Source organism: Nerophis ophidion, linkage group LG01 (genome assembly GCF_033978795.1).
Source record: "Nerophis ophidion isolate RoL-2023_Sa linkage group LG01, RoL_Noph_v1.0, whole genome shotgun sequence".
NCBI classification, from domain to species: domain Eukaryota; kingdom Metazoa; phylum Chordata; class Actinopteri; order Syngnathiformes; family Syngnathidae; genus Nerophis; species Nerophis ophidion.
Genome location: NC_084611.1, coordinates 34,764,146 through 34,788,734, shown reverse-complemented (window position 1 = coordinate 34,788,734; position 24,589 = coordinate 34,764,146). Strand labels below are relative to the sequence as shown.

General features: G+C 41.6%; 1 protein-coding gene across 2 annotated transcripts in view; it reads right to left on the bottom strand.

Annotated features, from left to right (window-relative positions):
- Positions 1–6,440: 6,440 nt before the first annotated feature.
- Positions 6,441–24,589, bottom strand: part of LOC133553264 (transducin-like enhancer protein 1) — a 53,121-nt gene continuing 34,972 nt past the window's right edge. Inside the window, exons 9-20 of one of the 2 annotated variants that reach the window (XM_061901282.1) lie at positions 19,292–19,405; positions 19,164–19,217; positions 18,797–18,946; positions 18,578–18,716; positions 16,720–16,919; positions 14,067–14,143; positions 13,691–13,940; positions 13,367–13,614; positions 10,932–11,079; positions 10,444–10,594; positions 10,041–10,117; positions 6,441–7,734 (exon numbers count right to left, since the gene is read on the bottom strand). In XM_061901282.1, coding sequence (XP_061757266.1) covers positions 7,627–7,734; positions 10,041–10,117; positions 10,444–10,594; positions 10,932–11,079; positions 13,367–13,614; positions 13,691–13,940; positions 14,067–14,143; positions 16,720–16,919; positions 18,578–18,716; positions 18,797–18,946; positions 19,164–19,217; positions 19,292–19,405 — 1,716 coding nt within the window. In that variant the 3' untranslated portion in view covers positions 6,441–7,626. The remainder of the gene's footprint in view (positions 7,735–10,040; positions 10,118–10,443; positions 10,595–10,931; positions 11,080–13,366; positions 13,615–13,690; positions 13,941–14,066; positions 14,144–16,719; positions 16,920–18,577; positions 18,717–18,796; positions 18,947–19,163; positions 19,218–19,291; positions 19,406–24,589) is intronic. The other variant, XM_061901291.1, reaches the window with a different exon arrangement.

The following is a 24,589-nucleotide window of genomic DNA, read 5'->3' as shown; positions in this document are numbered from 1 at the left end:
CTAAAACAATAAATAAACACAAAACAATAGGACTGGATGATATATAGATATACTCGATATATTGCACGTTTGTCTCTGCGATATAGAAAATGACTACCGGTATATCGTGATATCCGAGTATACGTTCTCACGCAGTTGCTTTTAGCTGCGGGCATTACACTACAGGCTCTTCCCACTCTTTGTTGTCGCTCCTTCTCACAGAGGCGTAAAACAAGCGCACCTTCTTACATACGTCACATACGTATAAGCCTACAACCCGAAGTGCAGTTCATCTCCCCAAAGTATACACAGCACATATATTTCCCAAAAGTCCCGAATGGTACGTACGTGACACGCACATAGCGGCACACACGTACGGGCAAGCGATTAAAATGTTTGGATGCCGCAGCGTACTCACGGTACCGCGCATCCAACTCCAAGTCCTCCTGGTAAGAGTCTCTGTTCTTCCCAGTTCTCCACAGGCCATTGGTAAGTCCACAAAAACGGTCAAAAGTGAGGTTTCCTTCCATGAAGTGGCTCCGTAGTAAAAACACTTTGGCTGACAGGTGCCCCAGGTGGTGTGTGACGTCAATTCCCGCTTCCACCCTGTCTGATAGCACCGGATGCCTCTTATATCCATCCATCCATTTTCTACCGCTCATTCCCTTTTGGGGTCGTGGGGGGCGCTGGTGCCTATCTCAGCTACAATCGGGCGGAAGGCGGGGTACACCCTGGACAAGTCGCCATCTCATTGCAGGGCCAACATAGAAAGACAGACAACATTCACACTCACATTCACACACTAGGGCCAATTTAGTGTTGCCAATCAACCTATCCCCAGGTGCATGTCTTTGGAAGTGGGAGGAAGCCGGAGTAACCGGAGGAAACCCACGCATTCACGGGGAGAACATGCAAACTCCACACAGAAAGAGCCTGAGCCTGGGATTGAACCCAGGACTGCAGGACCTTCGTATTGTGAGGCAGACCCACTAACACCTCTGCCACCGTGAAGCACGCCTCTTATATCCCCACATTCTATTAAGCAAATATTTTCATATTAGCATGATTATTGAATGTCTGTAACAGTTCATAAATACATAAATGGATGACATAAGTATATATACTTCTTTTCCCAGCAAGTTAATTTTGACTGGCAATATTTATTATATACATACACATTTATACAGTTGTGCTCATAAGTTTACATACCCTGGGAGAATTTAGGATTTCTTGGCCATTGTTCAGAGAATATGAATGATGACACAAAAACCTTTCTTCCACTCATGGCTAATGGTTGTGTGAAGCTATTTATTGGAAAACAAATGTGTTTACTCTTTAGAAATCAAAATGACAAAAGAAAGTACCCAAATGACCCTGATCAAAAGTTTACATTCCCCATCACTCCAAATTACTTTGTTCCAAAAGTGTTGAGGCTTGTCTCGGTGAGGTTTGGCGTAATGTAAGCTGGATACTTTTGCGCAGAAATGGCTTTCTTCTGGCGACTCGACCATGCAGCCCATTTTTCTTCAAGTGCCTCTTTATTGTGCATCTTGAAACTGCCACACCACAATTTTTCAGATAGTCCTGTATTTCAGCTGAAGTTATTTGTGGATTTTTCTTTGCATCTCGAACAATATTCCTGGCCCTTGTGGCTGAAATCTTTGCTGGTCTACCTGAAACCGTCATTTTCCACTTCTTAATCAGCATTCGAACACTGCTGATTGGCATTCTCAATTCCTTGGATATCTTTTTATACCCCTTTCCTGTTTTATGCAGTTCAATTACCTTTTCTCGCAAATCCATTGACAATTTTTTGCCTTTCCCATGACTCAGAATCCAGAAACATCTGTGCAGCACTGGATGAAAGTTGCAATGGTCAGAAACTCACTGACCTTTTATACACGCACATTAATTACAAACAAACAGGTCACAGGTGAGGATTGGAACCTTGATTAGCCATTCAAACCTGTTTGTGTCAACTTTTGTGCATGTTATCGGATCAGATACACTGGGGTATGTAAACTTTTGATTAGGGTCATTTGGGTACTTTCTTTTGTCATTTTGATTTAAAAAGAGTAAACACAGTTGTAAGCCAACAAATAGCTTCACACAACCATTAAGCATGAGTGGATGAAAGGTTCTTGTGTCATCATTCATATTCTCTGAAGAATGGCCAAGAAATGATAAATTCTCCCAGGTTATGTAAATTTATGAGCACACCTGTAGATGGACCACTATGGCCATTATAATATTGCCTGTTTGGTTGCTAAGGTTTCATGATGGTAGAAGTTTGACCCTGGAACTATATTCTATAGGGGTGTAAACTGATGTAAATGCTATTCATCATAGTGCTGGCAGTTATAATTGCACTTTATAGCCATAAAAATATTAAAAATAAACTTGTTTCCAAATGTAAAAAAATGTATTGTGACAATAAGCAGCAGAAAGACATATAGTCGCCAGGAGAAGTCCAAGTGCACCCACTCAAGTAAATCCAAAGTGTTTTTCCTTTTTTTTTTTTTTTTGTGGCGCTGTGATAAATAGGATTAGGGATTTGGGAGATTTAGCGAGGATTAATCCGTTAGTGTATCGGAGAGACGCAGCGTAGATGATCAAAAGAGAACGCTGTCATTCACAGCAACCCATTCTCAACTTGCAATGACTTTGTCTCATTTTTCTCCAAGGATCAGCTTTCACTTTTGTCACCGCCGCCACTGTAATTGCTTCCTAATCACCTCATACAGCTGAGTGTGTGTGTGTGAATGTGAGTATGTGTGGAGAATTAAACATTCACAGTAATTAATCAGATTTACAGTTTACACGAGGGAGGAGAGGGAGACAGCTAGTCTGTTTGTTGTGGGTGTTAGTATTAAACAGCGGATTGGACTTGGTTATTTAACACACACACACACACACACACACACACACACACACACACACACACACACACACACACACACACACACACACACACACATACACACACACACACACACACACACAGTTGATTTGAACAGCTGCAGTGTTTGGTATTATCTGTACGCTTCATATCCAAGCCATGGCTGCATGCGCCAATAAACACAAAACAATAAAAAAAGAGACGAAAAAATATGTTGATAAAAAAGGCTGCATTGTGTTGGCAAAAAAGGATTAGACAAAAAAAATGTATATATATATATATATATATATATATATATATATATGGGCCACTTTATTAGGTACACTTGCACAATCCGACAGAAGTAAATGGAAAATGGGTTGTACTTGTATAGCGCTTTTCTACCCTCAAGGTACTCGAAGCGCTTTGACACTATTTCCGCATTCACACACACATTCACACGCACGTTCACACACTGATGGCGGGAGCTGCTATGCAAGGCCCAAACCACCACCTATCAGGAGCAAGGGTGAAGTTTCTTGCTCAAGGACACGACGGACGTGACGAGGTTGGTAGAAGGTGGGGATCGACCCGGGAATCCTCAGAGTTGCCGGCACCGCCACTCTCCAAACCGCGCCACGCCGTCCCCCATAATTGTAGTAAAGTAAGTAAAATGAGTGAAAAATGCTCTAAATCAGGGTTGTCAAACTCATTTTAAATCAGGGGCCACATGGAGAAAAATGTACTCCCTAGTGTGTCGGACTGGTAAAATCACGGCACAATAACTTAAAAATAAAGACAACTTCAGATTGTTTTCTTTGTTTGAAAAATACAACAAGCACATTATCCATTCATCCATTTTCTACCGCTTATTCCCTTTCGGGGTCGTGAGGGGCACAAGCACATTATACAAAGCATAATGTTGTTGGGTGTTATTTGCACTTACACGTTGCGGTTAATAGTATTCTATTTTTATTTGTTGTTATTTATACTTTCTGAATAAATGATGTGATAATGTTCATCAGTCAACTTATTGGTGTTCATTTTCAATCCATCAAGATTTTAAAATAATATAAAAATCAAACTACAGGATGTTATTTATGTAGTTTGCTCATTTTCCTCCACTGGTGCACTAACATGTAGTTTATTTTGTTTATTTTTACATATGTAGCATCATCTACATAGATACAAAGAATTGATATTGCGACATCTGGTGTGTTTAGAACAGCAGTTTCTTTCATACAAAAATTTCGGCTCATTTTTATACTTTGCAAACTCATACGGATAAAACCTGCGGGCCGTATGTTTCATACCCCAGCTCTAAATGAAAAAATGTTGGTAATCGGGAATAATTTTCTATTTTTAATACATTATCAACTATAATACATTTAAAGGCCTACTGAAACCCACTACTACCGACCACACAGTTTGATAGTTTATATATCAATGATGAAATATTAACATTGCAACACATGCCAATACGGCCTTTTTAGTTTACTAAATTGCAATTTTAAATTTCCCGCGAACTGTCGTGTTGAAAACTTTGCGTTATGATTACGCGTGTGTATGACGTCTCGGGTTGTGGCGGACATTATTATCCAGCCCGATCCAAGCAATGAGTAGTCTGCTTTAATCGCATAATTAGACAGTATTCTGGACATCTGTGTTGCTGAATCTCCTGCAATTTGTTCAATTAATAATGGAGAAGTCAAAGTAGAAAGATGGAGGTGGGAAGCTTTTAGCCTTTAGTCACAAAAACACAGCCGGTGTTTCATTGTTTAAAATTCCCGAAGATGAAGCTTTACTATGGATCAGAGCGGTCAAGCGAACATGGATCCCGACCACATGTCAAACGGCAGTTTTCGGTGAGAAAATTGTGGTAATAAGTCGCCTCTTACCGGAGACATCAGCGGAGCTTCCGTCCTGCTGCAGCTGCGTGACTTCCCTCAGAGACTCTGGCGTCAACACACCCGTGGCCACACCCCTCCGACTTTCAGGTACTATTTAATCTCACTAAAACACTAGCAACACAATAGGCAGATAAGGGATTTTCCATAATTATCCTAGTAAATGTGTCTAATAACATCTAAATCGCTCCAACTGCAATCGCCTTTTTTTTTTTTTTTTTAACTTTTCTAGTTCTTCACTCTAAATTTCCTCATCCATGAATCTTTCATCCTCGCTCAAATTAATGGGGAAATTGCCGCTTTCTCGGTCCAAATAGCTCTAGCTGCTGCTGGCTATGATTGTAAACAATGTGAGGATGTGAGGAGCCCTATTGCCCGTGACGTCAAGCGCACATCGTCTGCTACTTCCGGTAAAAGGCAAGGCTTATTTATTAGCTATCAAAAGTTGCAAACTTTATCGTCAATGTTTTCTACTAAATCCTTTCAGCAAAAATATGGCAATATCGCGAAATGATCAAGTATGACACATAGAATGGACCTGCTATCCCCGATTAAATAGGAAAATCTCATTTCAGTAGGCCTTTAATAAATATGTATTATAACAAGTGGTTAGCGTGTCCGCCCTGAGATCGTAAGGGTGTGAGTTCAAACCCCGGCCGAGTCATACCAAAGACTATAAAAATGGGAGCCATTACCTCCCTGCTTGGCAGTCAGCATCAAGGGTTGGAATTGGGGGTTAAATCCACAAAAATGATTCCCGGGCACGGCCACCGCTGCTGCTCACTGCTCCACTCACCTCCCAGGGGGTGATCAAGGGGGATGGGTCAAATGCAAAAAAAAATTCCGCCACACCTAGTGTGTGTGACTATCATTGGTACTTTAACTTTAACTTATTTGTAGGGTTTTCAAATACGAGAATATTATTTGAGCGCCGTGTTTTAATTGATTTATTTTCTATGACTTATTCTAGATCAAATGACAGCACCCTATTAAAGCAGCACTAAGTAACTTTTCAACCTTCATGAAATATTTTCATAACTTTTGGGGATGACGCACAGACTTGCAACTAGTTGAATGACACCTGTGTCGTGGCCTGAGGGGGTTCGTATCGCTCTCACTTAGCACCTATGAGGAGGGTGGCAGGAACCCTGCCTCACAACAAATTACAAACGGGTGGACTTGGGGTTAATAGTATACGTCACTCCGCCTTTCCTCATTTGTTAAAAAAAACGTAAGTCGATCCGAACGCCTGCGTGCTGCCAGAAAATTGAAAGAAGAAAAAGAAGAACGCCTTATGCAATTATTGCTATCATGGCAGAAGCTACAAAACAACCAAAGAAATGAAAAGTTTTTCGTGGCAAAAACGGAAAAAAACAACAACAAAAAAAGGGAGGCTACCCGGAGAAGATGACAGTCAAGGATCAACATAGCTGGCGTGATCTCAAAGATGAGAGATTTCAGATCAATGATACCTTGTCTCTGTTCCTGCTGGATCAGTAAGTGGCTTTCGATGCTCAAATCCAAATGGGCAAAGACTTGACACTTACTTATGACTTGCAAAACAATGACTAGGTCCCACCCCTGTTAGTAGTAATAGTGGTACTTTTGAGGTATTACTTGTTAAGTATTATTACTCTTTAGGGAACCACAAAAATCAAAGACACAATTATAATATATATATATATAAAAAACACCATTTATTATTATCTAAACTTTCAGATTAGCTGTTATTAATACCATTTAGCTTCTCTTGGTCCACATTTTGATTTCCATGTAAAAGATGTACAAAAAAAAGCTTTTTCTAAAGAATGTCCTGTAAGAAAAAGAAAAAAAAAAGACATATATACATTTTTACAAACATTCAACGGACAAAAATAAGTTTAAAAAAAAAAAAAGTGTGGAATTATTGCGATTGAACAACACTGATGCTTGTCATTCATGGGCACATAATGCTTTTTGTTCGCTGAATACGAGGAATTATGAACAGAAGGTTGTAGACTTCCATGGATTTTTATGTGGAGAGGGAAAACATTCTTGACGACCATCTCAGAGCATTTTGTCGTTTAGTATTGGTTGGACAATTTTGGAATTGTGCTTCCGTTATCAACTTGTTTTCAGGTCTAGCTTATATCAAGAGGTCATTTGTGTAAGAAAATGAACACATGAATCCAATAGGTATAATCAACCGCTAATTAATGGCGGCTAATGAAGTGTAGTACTTGGCTGCGACCAGCAGAGGCGCTGTTGATTCAGTTTGGACTAAATTGCTGTTGAGCAATACTGTGTGGTGACAGCAGTCCATGGGAAAAAAAAATCTAGAAAAATGGACTCATTTAATTTTGTGATGGCAGATCAAGGACCTGGAGAGGAAATGAGACTTGCACAATAATGACTTTCTGCAGCCATAAACTTTGGTCTTTTGTTGCTTTCTAACGGTTTTGTGGGCGAACGAGATGAGATGTTTAAAGTTTGGACAAAATGGCAGGAATGAATCGATCTGGACTCGCAGTGAGACGTCACACTGTGCGCCCGTTTGGTTCCAAGGTCAAAAGACAAGGAGTTGGGCCAACGTTATTCTTGGCTTCCATCCACATTTCGCATCTTCCGTCCACATTTTCACCCTTCCGGAACTTCAGTGTTTAAGATACAAGAGCTGGTCCCGCTTTAGTAATGATCGTCATCAATGCAGCACAGCTGATCCCAGAACAGTCCTCAGCAGCACGTTCCCGCCGCTTCCAGTAACGCCCGCCTTCCTCCAGTTTATGAAGGTGACTTTTGTCCGTGATTTCAAGCTCCGTACAAAGAAACACTTTTTTTCCCCCTTCGTTTCTGGAAGAGGAAAATAATCGCTTTCACTCCACATTAGTAGATGACCTCGTACACAGTGGCCTTCTTGTCCCCGGAACCAGTGACAATGTATTTGTCATCCACGGATATGTCACAGCTGAGGACAGAGGAGGATTCTTTCGACTGTGGAAAGAGGAGAAAAGACATATCAGGTCAGAGAAACATTGGGACAAATGGGACATATTGGAGTAGGAGTGTATGTCAGCTGGTGTCAAGTCAGGGTTTTAAGTAGGAGCGGGTACCAGAGATGTCCGATAATATCGGGCTGCCTCTATCATCGGCCCATAAATGCTTTAGAATGTAATATCAGAAATTATTGGTATTGCTTTCAAAAAGTAAAATTTATGACTTTTTAAAACGCGGCTGTACGGAATGGTACACGGACGTAGGGAGAAGTACAGTAAACCTTAAAGGCACTGCCTTTGCGTGCTGGCCCAATAACATAATTTTTACGGCTTTTCACACACACAAGTGAATGCAAACATACTTGGTCAACAGCCCTACATGTCACACTGAGGGTGGCTGTATAAACAACTTTAACACTGTTACAAATATGCGCCACACTGTGAAGCCACACCAAACAATAATGAAAAACACATTTCGGGAGAACACAACATAAACACCACAGAACAAATACCAAAAACCCCTTGCAACACTAACTCTTCCGGGACGCTACAATCATACTTGCCAACCCTGAGACCTCCGATTTTGGGAGATGGGGGGGTTTGGGGTTGAATTGGGCATGGTTGGGTGGGGCAGGGTTTGGTGGTAGCGGGGGGGTGTATATTGTAGCGGTTTTGCTATATTTATTCATACATACATACATATATATATGTATACACAATATATAAACACATATACATACACACATATATATATATATATATATATATATATATATATATATGTATTTATATACACATACATACATATATAAAATTAACATGCAGATCTGCGCAAGGAGTTAAAGAGTGACAGATAATAATGTTGTTGTTACACCTGTACTACTGTGTATTAATCAATCAATCAATGTTTATTTATAAAGCCCTAAATCACAAGTGTCTCAAAGGGCTGCACAAGCCACAATGACATCCGCAGTACAGAGCCCACATAAGGGCAAGTAAAAACTCACTCCAGGGGAGACCGAAAGCAATGGATGGCGAGTGGGTCTAACATAATATTGTGAAACTCCAGTCCATAGTGGATCTAACATAATCGTGAGAGTCCAGTCCATAGTAGATCTAACATAATAGTGCCAGCAGGAGACCATCCCAAGTGAGATGGATTACATACACAATGCCCTCCAAAATCCCAGCTCTGCAGTCTGCGTCACGGCTGACGCGAAGCTAGGATATTTGGAAGGTGCACGTCAGGGTCTGCAGGAGGGTACGCAGAAGAAGGAGCAAGACGCCGATGCATACGCGAGCTATGTGACGCGAGAGCGTATCTCAGTTTTTAGAAGGGATCTTGCACTGTGGAGGGATGTGAGCCGCTAGCGAGAATGCTACAATTTGTTGAGGACACGTTTATTTGCTTGTCGCGGTCAAATAGCTATGTGTGATAAAAATGCAGACCAACATGTATAATTTGTATCGTATATCGTCTACTAACCCCTCTTAGTAATCATTCTATGTATATTACTAAACTTTTAAATTACTAGCCTGTTCCACTTCAATGTCACAACTTTCTGTAAAAATAAAAAAAATCAATGTGTTTTGTTTTTTACAAAAATGTGAATGCTTTACAATTTTTAAGTACCTGTTCGAACACCGAATAAGTACTGGCACCGTTTCAAAAGTACCTAGTTGGTACTAGTAGTGGTTCAAAAGTAAATAATGTATATCCTTAGAACTACTGATAGAAATTAGCTGATGGCCAAAATCTGGTCTACACAAAATGTTTATAGAGAATGTGCATTACACATTTTTACAAAAATTATATTATAGAAAAAGACAATAGATGTTACAGTAATCCCTTGTGTCTCACGATTAATTAGTTTTGTGCCTGGCCAGAAATTATTAATTATAAATCAAATATCTTCATAGCTTGGCCCTTAATACATTTATTTAACATCATGGAGCTCTCTACACATAAAATAACACCCACTTAGTCATCTTTACAGTTTACACTCATAAAAGTGGGGCTGAATGCTCCTTGAGGCTGTGGTCAATGGTCCTAATACTAAACATTTGTTCTCTGATTGGTTTGGTCTCATCTAGTTCCCAATACTAATATAGAATTTTTTTTTTTTTTCATGTCACCATTTTTGTGCTTAAAATGCTTAATTTGGGTCAAAAAATATGCAAAATATTTTTTCAAATATCTGCGATAGAGTGAGTCCACAAACTTCAAAGCACAATGTGGCAAAACTGTGATGATAATTCAACTGTTGACAGTCTGACATATTTTAACAGCAATCCTGTACCAACCTGGAATATGCTGGCGCCATAAGGAGTTCTCCATGCGTTTAGTAAGTTATCCTTCCCGGTGCTCACAAACCATTTACCTGCAAAAAAATTATTTATAAATACATATAAAATTTGCACTTTAAGGCAAATTGTAACATAACCAAAGTGTCAAGAAATGCATGAGAGTTTAATAGCTCCTTTAGCCACAAGATTTTGCATGCATCACATGACGGTACAGAAAAACGACCAGTTAATGTCAAGTCTTTGCTCAAGGCATAACTTACACAAGCCTTGGTTGTTGATATAGAAAAAGATGACAGCCATCTAGTGTTAATGTTTTAACAGGCTAATAAAAAAAGCGGAATAACGGCTGCCATGCGGTGAAGCGGCTATAAGGGCAGAGGGGAAACAAACGGCTGCTTACCGCAATAAGCAAACTGCAGGGAGAGCACGCAGCTCTCGTGAAGATGCAACTGGTATTTGTCAGGCTTGGTCACGTGAAGGACCTCCACGTTGCTGCTCTCCATGCCCACAGCCAGCCACTCTCCTGTCGGACAGTAGCCCAGGGAGAAAATCTGGAGAACGAAGGGAGAAATTACAATGAAGTTAAAGTGCCAATGATTGTCTCACACACACACACGCTAGGTGCAGAGAAATTATCCTCTGCATTTGACCCATACCCACAGGGGAGCAGTGAGCAGCAGCGGTGGCCGCGCCCGGGAATCATTTTGGTGATTTAACCCCCAATTCCAACTGAGTGCCAAGCAGGGAGGTAATGGGTCCCATTTTTATAAGACCTACCGATCTCAGAGCGGACACTAACTACTAGGCCACTGAGCAGGTTACTATCCACTTCTGAGGGACAACCAAGCAGGGCTTAAGAAAAGCGAGCGCACACACACAAACACACACCTGCGAGGTGAAGTCGTGCTGCTGCAGCTGACGTCCCTCCCTCAGATCCCAGGACCGCACGGTGTTATCCAGGCCTCCGGTCCACAGCTTGGTGCCATCGTTGGAAATGTCAATACAGCTGGCTCCATCTGTGTGGCCCTGGAACTGCCTGCAGGGGAACACATGTACACATGCGCACACACGGGGAAGTTAAATCAACACAGGGGAAACATACCACTTTTGTGTTGTATGCAAACGTGTTGGGTCACAACTAGCTTGGTTAACATTGTGTCACATTTACATTTAGTAAATAGTGTGGAACAAATATTTGATAACAGACTACCGTATTTTTCGGAGTATAAGTCGTATTTTTGGGGGAAATTTATTTGATAAAACCCAACACCGAGAATAGACATTTGAAAGGCAATTTAAAATAAATAAAAAATAGTGAACAACAGGCTGAATAAGTGTATGTTATATGACGCATAAATAACCAACTGAGAAGGTGCCTGGTATGTTAACGGAACATATTATGGTAAGAGTCATTCAAATAATTATAACATATAGAACATGCTATACGTTTACCAAACAATCTGTCACTCCTAATCGATAAATCCCATGAAATCTTATACGTCTAGTCTCTTACGTGAATGAGCTAAATAATATTATTTGATATTTTACAGTAATGTGTTAATAATTTCACACAAAATTCGCTCCTGAGTATAAGTCGCACCCCTGGCCAAACTATGAAAAAAACAGCGACTTATAGTCCGAAAAATATGGTAGTCTACAGATAGAGACTGCAACATGAGAATTGATACTGAAACTCAACGGTACAAACTTTTGTGTGTGTTCTTCAATCCATCCATCCATTTCCTACCACTTATTCCCTTTCGGATTGCGGGGGATGCTGGAGCCTATCTCAGCTACAATCAGGCGGAAGGCGGGGCCACCTCATCACAGGGCCAACACAGATAGACAAACAACATTCACACTCACCCATAGTGTTGCTAATACCACAGTTTGACCATAGAAAAAAGCAATGGGAGTGAAATTAATTCATCGTGATGTGGTAGTAAATTAGGGATGTGAAAAAAAAATAAAAAATCGACATTCATATGAATTCTAACTTGTAACAATTCTTCATCGATTAAAACAAAATCTTTTTCTTTTCTTTTCTTGTTTTAATCTTTCTTGTCCAGCCATTTTATTAAATGTTTGGGTAAAATGTTATTAAACAAAACTAGTTTTCTTTTATATAACAAATATTTATTAAAGCTGTTTATTTATTTTATGGAGGAATGTAATTAAATCATAGAATTGGAACCTAATGTTTTGAAAAAAGTACTGATTTTGAATTGAGAATCCATTCTAAATTGAATTGTTACCCCCACGAATCAAATCGTGTGGTGCCCAAAGATTCACAGCCCTATATTAAATGTTGGTTTACAGTTTGATCTCAGTGTATTGCTGTAGTTAGGAAGTAGTCTTTGTCAATAAGTTGAAAGAGCCAGTCTTGTCGTTTAATGAGTCCTACAAAGTGTTTATACAGTATGTATTGTACTTTCACCACACCAGTTGTTTGATTGTAACATGCATCTTCGTTGTAGTTTTGATTATCACAATCTGAAGGTGTTAAAATTGCTAATGCTAAATCAGCAACATGTATTTGGCATATCCAATTTAAATTGGCGCATTTTGAACAGTGGGGCCTTACATTTTGAGAGCTTTTTATCAGGCATATTTACTTTGCTGGCAAGGAAGACTGCAACATTACCTTGAGGCACTCCACTATGAATTCACCTGTTTGCATACCATGTGGTTGAGCCTGTGCCAAGTCTGCAACCTGGTGTGACCTGACGTGCAACAAATGTACTGGAAATATTCCCTTGTTAAATTGACAATACTTTTACACATACAATAATGTACACAATAACATACAAACAATTATAGTGGTAGACTATTAGTATGGGGCTTCACGGTGGAAGAGGGGTTAGTGCGTCTGCCTCACAATACAAAGGTCCTGAATAGTCTGGGGTTCAAACCCGGGCTCGGGATCTTTCTGTGTGGAGGTTGCATGTCCTCCCTGTGAATGCGCGGGTTCCCTCCGGGTACTCCGGCTTTCTCCCACTTCCAAAGAAATGCACCTGGAGATAGGTTGATTGGTAACACTAAATTGGCCCTAGTGTGTGAATGTTGTCTGTCTATCTGTGTTGACCCTGCGAAGAGGTGCCGACTTGTCCAGGGTGTAAACCGCCTTCCGCCCAATTGCAGCTGAGATAGGCACCAGCGCCCCCCGTGACCCCAAAGGGAATAAGCGGTAGGAAATGGATGGATAGATGGACTATTAGTATGATCTACAACTGTGGACGAGGGAGCAAGTCTCACCTCTTAAAAAACTGCATTTTGTACCAAAACATATGAAAATGGAGTTAAAGGTATAGGTGTTGTCTTACCTAACCAGTGTCTGGTTGTGTAAATCCCACACTGCAATGTTTCCGTCGCTGCAGCACGAGAAGCAGACCTTGGAGTCGGGGCTAATGGCCAGGGCGTAGCACGCCGGCGCTGATGACGTTAACTCTGCCTTAATTCTAGGGGTGGGCGTGGCCAGGTCCCAGATGGACAGCGTGCTGGCCTCGCCACCCACAATCAGCGTGCGGCCATCAGGGAGGAGGCGACACGAGCGGATGTAGTTGTCTCGGTTCTAGAAAGTGAAATTTGTGATATAAATGTCTGTTGACATTAGGCACAATGATAAACGTGGAGCAAACTTCACTCACTAAGCAGTCGAGCTGCGACACGGGGCTCTTGTTGCCGGGGTGACTGATGTCCCACACCTTGACACAGCCCTTCCCTCCGGTGTAAACATGCCTCGTGGGGTTACTGATGGTTACGGCGCATACCACCTCCCCGTGGTTGAGCGTGTTTATCTGGCGGGCGTGGCGAGGGATACCGGGCCCTACTAGCGCATCTGGGGGAAAGGGCACCGGCTGCATTTGTCCGTCTGCTGCCACATGGAAGGAATAGGCACTAAAGGGAGGGAACATGTAGAAAAGGAAGTTGTGAGTGTTTTTTTTTTAATCATTTATGATATCTATTCAAAGATCTCATATGTCAATGCTAATCAAACAAGCAAGTCGGTGCAAACACACTTACGGCTTGCCACCGGGGATTCCAGTAAGACTGGGAGGCATTCCAGGAACTCTCATGTGAGGGTGAGGATCAAAGCCGACCTTGATGAAAAAGAGAGAGACTTTGTGAGCACAGTGCAAACACACACACAGGTAGTGGCAAAGAAAGACAACACTTGTGCATTAACGCTCCTAAATGCAAAGCAAACAAAGCTGGGGAAAGCACACGTAATCTGAAAATGACTGACAAGTGTAAGAGTTGGTAAACACACAGGGGCTAAGCTGACAGTACACCCCCCCAACCTGACACACATACAGCTGCTGAGTACACAAAGCGGAGTATCGGCAAACTGTTGCTCAGACTCACCCGCTACTTGCCTGAACCTATTTAAACAGTGTAATGAACACTATGCAAATACAGCCATGACTGATGAGCTCGTTCAATAATGCACTGCAACCCTCCTCCTCCTCCTCCTCCTCCTCCTCCTCCTCACTGGACAAATACTTTCAAACAGCACAGAGAAGTGAAGCTGTGTAATTAATTTCCAAACACCTGCCATAATATTGGGCAAACCTGGACAATTTAAACACTATTCATGTGTTTTACAAATACAAACTCTCAATATGATGTGGTCCAGTTTTAAAATATTTTTTTTCTGTCTAATTAGATTGCGGAAGTGCACCTGATGTGGCCAGTGAGGTGATACTTATTAGACTTAGCTCCTCCTTATTGGAACTTTGTGTGACGAGTTCCTTTCGGTTAGTCAGATCCTCTGCAACTCTTCTTGCATTGTGCCAGCTGAACCCAATCTATGTTACGTCTTTGTGAAACGTGTGTCCCCACATCTTCTTTGGCTTCCTTCGTTTTTTCCCCTCCCACCCTTTGACACCTGGTCAAATGCCCCACTTGTTGGTCTATCCTAGGGCTGAGAGTTTTGGCCTTTTTTTAATATATCGATATTTTTAGGCTATATAGCGATACACGATATCGCGATAGTTTGCCTTAGCCTTGAATTAACACTTGATACATATAACCACAGCAGTATGATGATTATATGTGTCTACATTAAAACATTCTTGTTCATACTGCATTAATATATGCTCATTTTAAACTTTCATGCAGAGAAAGAAATCACAATTAAGTCAGTAGACCAAAACTGCATTTATTAAACAGTTATTAGCTGGTCACTTATCAAAAGATGCTACATATTAGCAGTAATGCTACTTTTGGTAGAAACGCTTGTGCCGCACACTTGACAAATTAAAGTTGTCTATTCGACATCTTCCCGCTTGAAGCCGAACCACCGCCAGACGATGGACCCACTGCTGTTTTTCTTGGGAATTAATTCTTCCTTCATTAGCACCTTCTTTCTCTCGTATTACCAATCGCACGGCTTCACTAGCATCACAGCTAACGTTACCCAGTCAGCTACTTCTCTGCTCCGTGAGGGCGTATACGTATATGATGTATGACGTGACAGTATGTGACGTGTGTAAGAAGGTGCGCTTACTGCCTGTGAGAAGGAGACACAAGAAGGAGTGGGAAGAGCCTGTAGTGTAATGCCCGCAGCTAAAAGCAACTGCGTGAGAACGTATACTCGAATATCACGATATAGTAATTTTCTATATCGCACAGAGACAAACCCGCGATATATCGCATATATGATATATCACGTATATTGATATATCTCCCAGCCCTAGTCTATCCTTTGGCCATTCTTATTCTCATGGTAGAGACCATGTCAGAGAGAGGAGCCATCCCTGCCCTTCACGTCATCTCCTTGTTGGTGAAGTGATCCTGTCATGAACTCCTCAACATGGTCCTGAGACATCTGCAGTGGAAAGTATCCAGCAGGTTGGTAATGCTAGCGGTCCTTGTCCACGTTTCACAGAAATAGGTAGCTATTGGGATGACCACTGACATGTAGAGGCAGAGCTCAGTGGCTGTATTGTTGGTTTTCGAAAGGCAAAATGTTGCAGAGCAACTGGAACGCTCCTGCAGTTTTGCCGATCCTAGTTTGTGCGCCTTTTTCTATATTTTCTATGTGAGCTGATTCTGGTAAATGAAGTTCTTGATATACTTGTGTTCGCCTTGAGTGAGAAGTGGATGCTGTTCCTGGCCGACGATCGTAGCCTTAGGCCTTTTTGTAGCTTATTTATTAACCAACCTTTTCACGGTGTTCCTGGAGTTTGCCATTTATATCCTAAAGTGTATTGTGGCTCCAGGTTAGACAATTTATACCATGTCCCCACTGTATGCCGACGTTCATCCCAGCAAGTGTTCATCAAAAACTCGATGAAAAGAAAGGAGAGCAACGGTGGCAAGAGCAGTCATGATGTCAAAGTCACCATGTGTGCCAACAAGTGGTGTTCTGAATATGTTATCATACTAGAGCTGAATACAGCCGCACAATTTATTTTTTCAACTCCACAGTAAACAGCTGCCACATACAAACATCTACCACAGCAAATGGCGTTACTTCTGAGAATTCATTCATTCATTCATTCATCAAATGCACCAACTTTTATTTAACATTTCATACTTGACAGGTGATGTTTATTAAAGCAAACAATGCACTTAGGAATTACATGAGGCAGACTGACCATTATAACTTGATTGTGCAGGTGTACTTAATGTTGAGGCATCATTATTATATACGTGGTTGTGTCCTACTCACCATAGGGGACCGGCCATACGCGGCTACGGCAGCCGCAGCAGCAACGCTCATCTGTGGAGAAATGTTGTGCAGTCCCGCAGCATAGGCAGCGGCGCTGGCTGCTCCGGCGAGGTCGCCGTTCATCCCCGCCGCGTGGGGCAACATACTAAATGCCCCCGGGTACGGACCGGGGACCGCCAGGGGCGTCCTCAGACCTGCTGCTGTGAAAGAACGGGACAGAAAGCATTGAAGCTTGATGACAGAGCTGTGAAATTTAAAGCTGATGCTATTTTTAGGGCCAGATGCCCTTGTACAGTAAGTAATGTGACACGATTGAGTCACTCTAGATTGAATCAGCGGGGAGCTACAGCGCAATAAATATTCATTAGATAGGTGGTGATAGAATTCCTTAACCTTCAGCATGAAGCAATTAGGTAGCATTTTCCTCACTAATATTAATGAACGTCCACTGTCGCCGGCCCACATGGGGCGTCTACTACGGGTAAGGCATTTATTAGGAGAGATGTCTTTGTTTTTACAAATCTGTGGGACCCGCCACACTGCATAGACTTTTGTCTTTAAACTTCAACCTAAACTTTGGCTTTACAGACGCCATCTCTGCAGTGAATGATGTGCACTGCAAAAACTGAAATCTAAGTAAGATTAAATATCTAAGTTTTTTCAATTTTCTGTCTGATAAGATCATTCTTCTCATGAAGCAGATTTTATGTTAGTGTTCTACTTGTTTTAAGGTTTTTGGTCCTAAATTATCCCAGTAAGATATTACAGCTTGTAGCTGAGACTTTATGACCTATATTGAGTAAAACATGCTTAAAACTAGAATATCAACTGTTGCAAAGCTGTGTCATCAACACTCACAACTACAAAACTACTTTTTTAAAGTAATGATTTGTTATTTCAAGCATGAAAAAAAAAATCATGACTTTGACACAATTTTGACTCATATTTAAAACAGATGACAGCCAAATGGACTTTGCGGTTTTATTTTCAATGAGACAAGAGAAAATACGTACTTATATAGTAGTACAGTTGGCACTGTACCGTAAACTGACAGTTAATATTTAAACATTTAACATGTGGCATTTCTAACAATTTATAATAGAAATAGTTCATGCACATTTAGATTAATTCTTCAAATTACAATAAAAATTGTTTTGGCCGGGGGCGCACTAATTAACAAAGTTATCGACGGAAAAATGACAATATGACTTGCCAAAGCGGCTAGAAGAACCCGAGAGTAACAAGCGGTTGCCTTGTTGCCTTTCCATTAAAAAGAAAAAATTAGTTTTTAGTGTAAGTTTGTTGGTTTCAAGAAATGTAATGCCGAGCGCATATCATTATGTCAAGATAATGGCACTAGCATTTACTTAATTTAAGAATATTTTTCAACACACTGAGCAAAAAGGTCTCATAGTTTTTTCTACCGAGAAAAGTGCACTTGTTATTAGTGAGAATATACTTATTTAAAGGTATTTTTGGGTTCATTGAAGTTAGCTAATTGTATTTGTTTTGGAAAGTCTTGACAAAGCCAAATTTTCTCGTTCTATTGGCAGATAATTTTGCTTAGTTAAAAAAAAAAATACCATTAATTTTTCTTTATTTTTTTCTTGTTTTTGAACACTTACTTTTTGCAGTGTGGTAAAGTTATCTACCTCAACACATGGTGGTAAAGATAATTACAACCCACATATACCAACCACTGTATATTTGGAAAATGCATTCATATTAACAATGCCTCGTGTATATTGACGTAGATTGGATTGGTTTTATCATCTTTAGTGTACTATTGCATGAAAATCCCTCCCGCATCCTTTAATTATTCTGTATGTGGCTTGATATTTTTTAAAAAGAGACATACTTGGAGGATGAGGGATCTCCATGGACGGGGCTTTTGATAGGCTTGGCCGGACACCAGGTGTGGAGCTCGGACCAGGGGTGGAATCTCCTCTTGGCGTAGGCGTGCTTGACTTGAGCCCAGGTGTCCCCGCTTTGTCTCGCTGCCATTATGACAAAACATAAATATCAGAAACATACTGTGAACAATCTGTCTCTAACACAAAAGGAAGCAAAATCGAACCATAGCTATTTCTTTGGATTTGAGCGAGGAAGAGCTAGCAGATGAGGCAGTAGAGGCAGGACTGCAAGGGTCCTTCTTGAGGAGGCGTGCTTTATCCAGGCCATTCTCTCTTGGGGAGGGGAGGGGCGTACCGCGAGGCGAGGCTTGTTCCTGCCCAAGAGATAAGATAATAATCCATATACTTAATTAGCGGAGAGCAAAATTCCTGTAATAAACCTGTTAGCATTCAAAGAACATTCCCTCGTGAGTCGTAATAAACGTCACTCAAACACAGGCGAGCTCGATGCTTGTGTATAATTTATGCATTTCATTTGATGAAGATGAAAAGAACCACACATATCCCCACCATTAGTGCAAACATACTGACCTCATTTGAGACATCCACCACTAAATTATCATCACTTTTCTCCCCATCACTATCCTGCAAAGATAAACAACCAATTAGCACCATTCCCCACTGGGCTGTGTGTTGTACAACCAGATAGCCTCTCTTACATAGTGGCTCGAGTCCTTGTCGTCCACTTTGCGCTTCTTGTTGTCGTTAGAAAAGTCAGGTCCGTTCCGCCGCTTGTCCGAGTTCCGAAGATTTTCGGGCAACGAGGAGTTACTCTAGGCAGCGGACGAGACGGAACGCAGTTAAGACAGTCTTGCACGGAATAGAACATGCTAAAAATAACTCCTGAATCTACACTTTTGAGACGGACGAGGGCAAACTGCGAGAAATTAGTTACCCCCATTTAATGTTCCTGTTTATACAGACCAAACAGTGGGAAAAAAATGGCTTTTATATATATAGTAAAAGCGGCTATTATTTGTGTGCAGTAAGTGCTGCGGTTTTGGCGAACAGAGTTCAAAAAAGATTGTATACTCAGAGTCTGCAAGACTGGCGCATCAGAGACTTAACGCCATTCTTTTGCCTGTGGATTTCACACAGAACATAGGAAAACAAGACATGGCTGTGTCTGTATTCATGTTCACACAGCTACTCAACATTGGGGCTGCAGCTATTGATTATTTTAATAATCGAGTAATCTATCGATCAGATTGTTCGATTAATCAAGTAATTGGATGAAACAGACTTAATAGATTCACGGCAATATTTTAGAGAAAATCATTTAAGTAAAGATATTTCTACTTGCCATAAACATAGTTCTTATATTGTCTAATAAAGACACATCATCAACATTGAAATAACACTTAACATATGCGTTGTTAGAGCTGCAACAAATGATCGATTAAATCAATCAGGGAGAAAAAAATGTGATTCATATTTTGTTGCTTCAATTCATCTTTCAATGAATGTATGAAGTGCCCGGAACTTTAATTGGATCATCTATTGCATCAGCCGTATGTAAACTATGACCGCGTGAACATAGTTTATATAGGGTTGATGCAATAGAGCGCACATCAAAGCAGGTGGTGTGTGAGTGCAGGCAAACAAGCGTAGAGTTTTTATTTTTACTATTGCACATGTTAAAAGTTATATTTTAATGTTGATGATGAGTTTCATTTAAAAAAAAAAGACTTATGGTTATGGCAAGCCGAATAATCTCTTATTTCTAAAAACACACAGAGGTTATCAAGAGGGGTAAACTAATCGATAGATTACTCGATTGCCCAAAAAATTGATAGCCGTAGCTGTAATGTGTGCAGTAATTTAAAAAATGAATAAACATCCGCTCTTTTCTGCCACACAGATCTCGGCACCCACACACTACCGCTCTGATGTGCGCTTAATTGCAGTGGACGTGCGGAAGCTAAAGTATATCCGCATATTTCCAGGCAATCCATGTGTTCCGGATTTAATTAATTTTTATTAGATACACTTATTAAACTATTAATCAAAGAAATATAATATAAATGAATTAGTATATCATTGTAGCCCTACTCAACATTGAAACAGATATTTGGATGTGCACATATTAGGGGTGTAACGGTATGTACCTACTCAGTGGCCTAGTGGTTAGAGTGTCTGCCCTGAGATCAGTAGGTCGTGAATTCAAAACCCGGCCGAGTCATACCAAAGACTATAAAAATGGGACCCATTACCTCCCTGCCTGGCACTCAACATCAAGGGTTGGAATTGAGGTTAAATCACCAAAAATGATACCTGGGCGTGGCACCGCTGCTGCTCACTGCTCCCCTCACCTCCCAGGGGGTGAACAAGGGGATGGGTCAAATGCAGAGGACAAATTTCACATCACCTAGTGTGTGTGACAATCATTGGTACTTTAACTTATTGTAGATACCGTGGTAGTGCAGTTTCAAAGTCTTCACAATAATGCAGTGACGGCATCAAACCAAAACTTGGTGTGTAGTTATTTTTATTGGCATTTTAACGTTGGCCGAGTCCGGAAAAACTACATCTCCCAGATGCAGCGCAACCGGGGCTGACAAGGTGGGGGCGCGGAAGTGAAATGGGTTTCCAGTAGATGAGAAGAATCGTTTTTGGACATTTACTGAAGGAAATCAAAATATATCCATAGCTATTTGATCTATGTTGCTAACATACCCTGACTAAAACATAACCTCTTTGGCGGAGGTAAAAAAGTCTTCGTTCTGCAAAGCAAAGCGCACCACTTTAGTCGCGAGCGTTTCCAAGGCGACACAAAGCCAGCCGGTCACGTCACAGCACACGGAGGGAAATCACCCCCCCCAAAAAATTGTACACAGCGGGAAATAGGGGTAAACTGAAAAGCAACTTGATAAATCCTCAATCTATCCATTTGTTTTCCACAGCTTGTCTCTCTCAATGTTGCAGGGGGTCTGGAGCCTAACCAGCTGCACTCCGGCAGAAGGCAGCACCCTGGAGGAATAAACCTCATAAACCGCCACCCAGGAAAGATACAAAAATCAGTTTGTGAGGTATTTACATGATCCATCCATCCATCTTCTACCGCTCATCCTCTTCGGGGTTGCAGGGGGCGCTGGAGCCTATCTCAGCTACAATCGGGCGGAAGGCGGTGTACACCCTGGACAAGTCAGTACCTCATCGCAGGGCCAACACAGATAGACAGACAACATTCACACTCACATTCCCACACTAGGGCCAATTTAGTGTTGCCAATCAACCTATCCCCAGGTGCATGTCTTTGGAAGTGGGAGGAAGCCGGAGTACCCGGAGGGAACCCAGACAGTCACAGGTAGAACATACAAACTCCACACAGAAAGATCCCGAGCGCAGGATCGAACCCAGGACCTTCGTATTGTGAGAGAGACGCACTAACCCCTCCACCGTGCTGCCCCGTATTTACATCATTAAAAGTTAAATTGTTAGTTCACTTTTCTGAGAATTTTCCAAACTGGTGTAAACATGTCCACTGAGAAGAACACGTCTTCTCAGAAAATAAAAGTCAAAAGACACTAAACTGAGCATTGTTTCACACTTGATGTTAATATTGTCATTTTAAAGCAGTCTTTTTCAAATATTGGGGGAGGGTTTGCACAGTGGGATGCCGAGGGCGCGTGTGATGTTGGGGAACATGCTTTTTTTTGCCATACCACAATATGATGAAGCATATGTAGCACTTGGCTTCATTGCAACCACGGTGGGAGACAAGGAAATACTGGTGTGTGGTTTCCTTTAATGTTAACAAGCTTACAATGCTATGCAGAGGCATATTTACAACAATTTTATTGACTAATTATACAATTTATAGTCACACGCATATGCTTAAAATGATCAAACAACGTAAATATTACGTTATTATGAATGGGCCTGTTACTACATTACAGAAATCCTCACATCAAGTATAAAAAATCTTAATGAAGATTTTTGGATGTTTTTTAAGGGATTAGAGCGACTCCCGTAGGTTCTATTGTAAGCAGAGTTTTAATCGTATTTACTTGCTATTTAGAATGCATGAAAACAAAATCCATCCATCGTCATGTCTTTCAGAACGATTGTAAAAAATAGGCAAAGTAAAAACATTTTTAAAAAGTGCAGTCCTCCTTTAACACCATGATAACAGCGTACCATGAGATTTTGATACTGTTACATTCCTAATAAATATTCATATTGAACAGTGACAATTGGTTTTAACACAACCGAGCGACACAAATTAGTCAAGTGTTGAACTTTATACCCCTGTTCCGGCTGCCTGCTATTCCCTTTCACACAGCCGCTGACCCTCCACTCTGCGTTGGTGTGAGCGGGAGGGGGGGAAATGAAGCATCTATTTAAAGAAGGCATTTATTGTCTGAAGAAATGGGGGGGGACTAAACAAACTAATTGGCGCACGGCCAATATTTTAGAAAAGATGGTAATATGATGCGAAACTTTCCATGTAACGTGGCGGGAACACGTTGGCCTAGACGACACAGCTACAAATGCTGGCGGCTGTGGTCGCATGTGCGCGCAGGGCAAGTTATAAAAACAGAGCGAGAACTTTTTAGCGAGTAGGTTAAGAGCTCAGAGGCGCGCACACCAATACGCACGCCTGTAAAGTTGATGATTATATTAAGTGGCTCTTAAAATCTATCCGCACTGCCTCTCTTGGCTGTGACGAGCTGCTGTGTGAGAGGTGTGTGTGTGTGGGTGTGTGTGTCTGCAGTGTGTAATTGACTGTGAAAGCCTATGTGTGTATTGCTTGCATAACGCTTGTGTGTCCCAAAAGCACACACTAAGCACCCCCGCCCTAACCCCCTTTGCCTCCTGACCAACGGATCCTTTTGTTAATGGATTAAAGCTTCATGTTGAGTCCATTATAGTCACAGCTTGTCAATGAAATGTGCATCCAGCATACACAAACACACATGCGCGTGCACACGTCAAGCAGCAGCGTTGGGAGTGCTGACAGGGAGGGGGGAAAGGGTAAATGAAGGAGGAAGGGGAGGAAGGGGGAGTGAGAAAAAAAATGGGAGATTAGAGGACAGAGAAAATGAAGGAAGAGTGTGTGGAGGAGAAGAAAGGGTGACAAGCGACGGAGATGTGACAGGGGCGGAAAATCGGCATTCTACCAAGGGGGCCCTTCCTCACCCCCCACCCACCCCTTTTCCCCCCTTTATAGAAAGGTTTTTAGTGGGCTGAGCTCAGAAGCGCTGACCCGCAAAACCCAAGCAAACCCCCTCTCACACACGCACGCACGCACACACACACACACACGCACGCACGCACGCGCTTTTAGTGTCATATGACTGCTGCACCCCTCCTCTATAAAGCCCACCCCTCTCAGTGGTGGTGATATTAAACACAATGAAAGTCTTTAAGCGCGGGATCAGGGGCAGTGGGGACGGTTGGGGGGAAGGTAATCTGCTCACTGAGGTGTTAAATATGCACAACAATGAAAGCTTGGAGGAGTGCGTGCGTGTGCGTGTGCGTGTGTGTGTGTGTGTGTGTGCTGAAAGGCTCATTTGGCAGAGAAAGCCGTTCAGAATCGCTCCAGGGCAGAACTAAGAAGGCAACCAAAGCGTTGCCCCAAGAGAACCCATAAATGCTCATACACGTAGATGCACGCACACAGTTGGGCTGTCAAACTCAACCACAGAAGCCATTTAGGTGCGAACTGACGGTTAAAACAATTACAAGGCGCTCTAACGTCACGGTGATACGGTCTTCATTGATCCCCGAAGGAGGAAGTAGCTCAGAGGAGTACAATAAAGTCAAATCCTGCCATAGCAACAGGTGCACTTTTAGAAAGCTACAACGTTCCTATTCTGAATTGTTGTGTCATGCTTCTATCTTCTTGGCCGTCGATGTATGTACCAGCATTTATTTGAAGATTCCAGGATAAGGTAGTATTAATTCAACTTGTGTAAAATAGTGGAAATGCAAACATGATGCACTTTAATGTA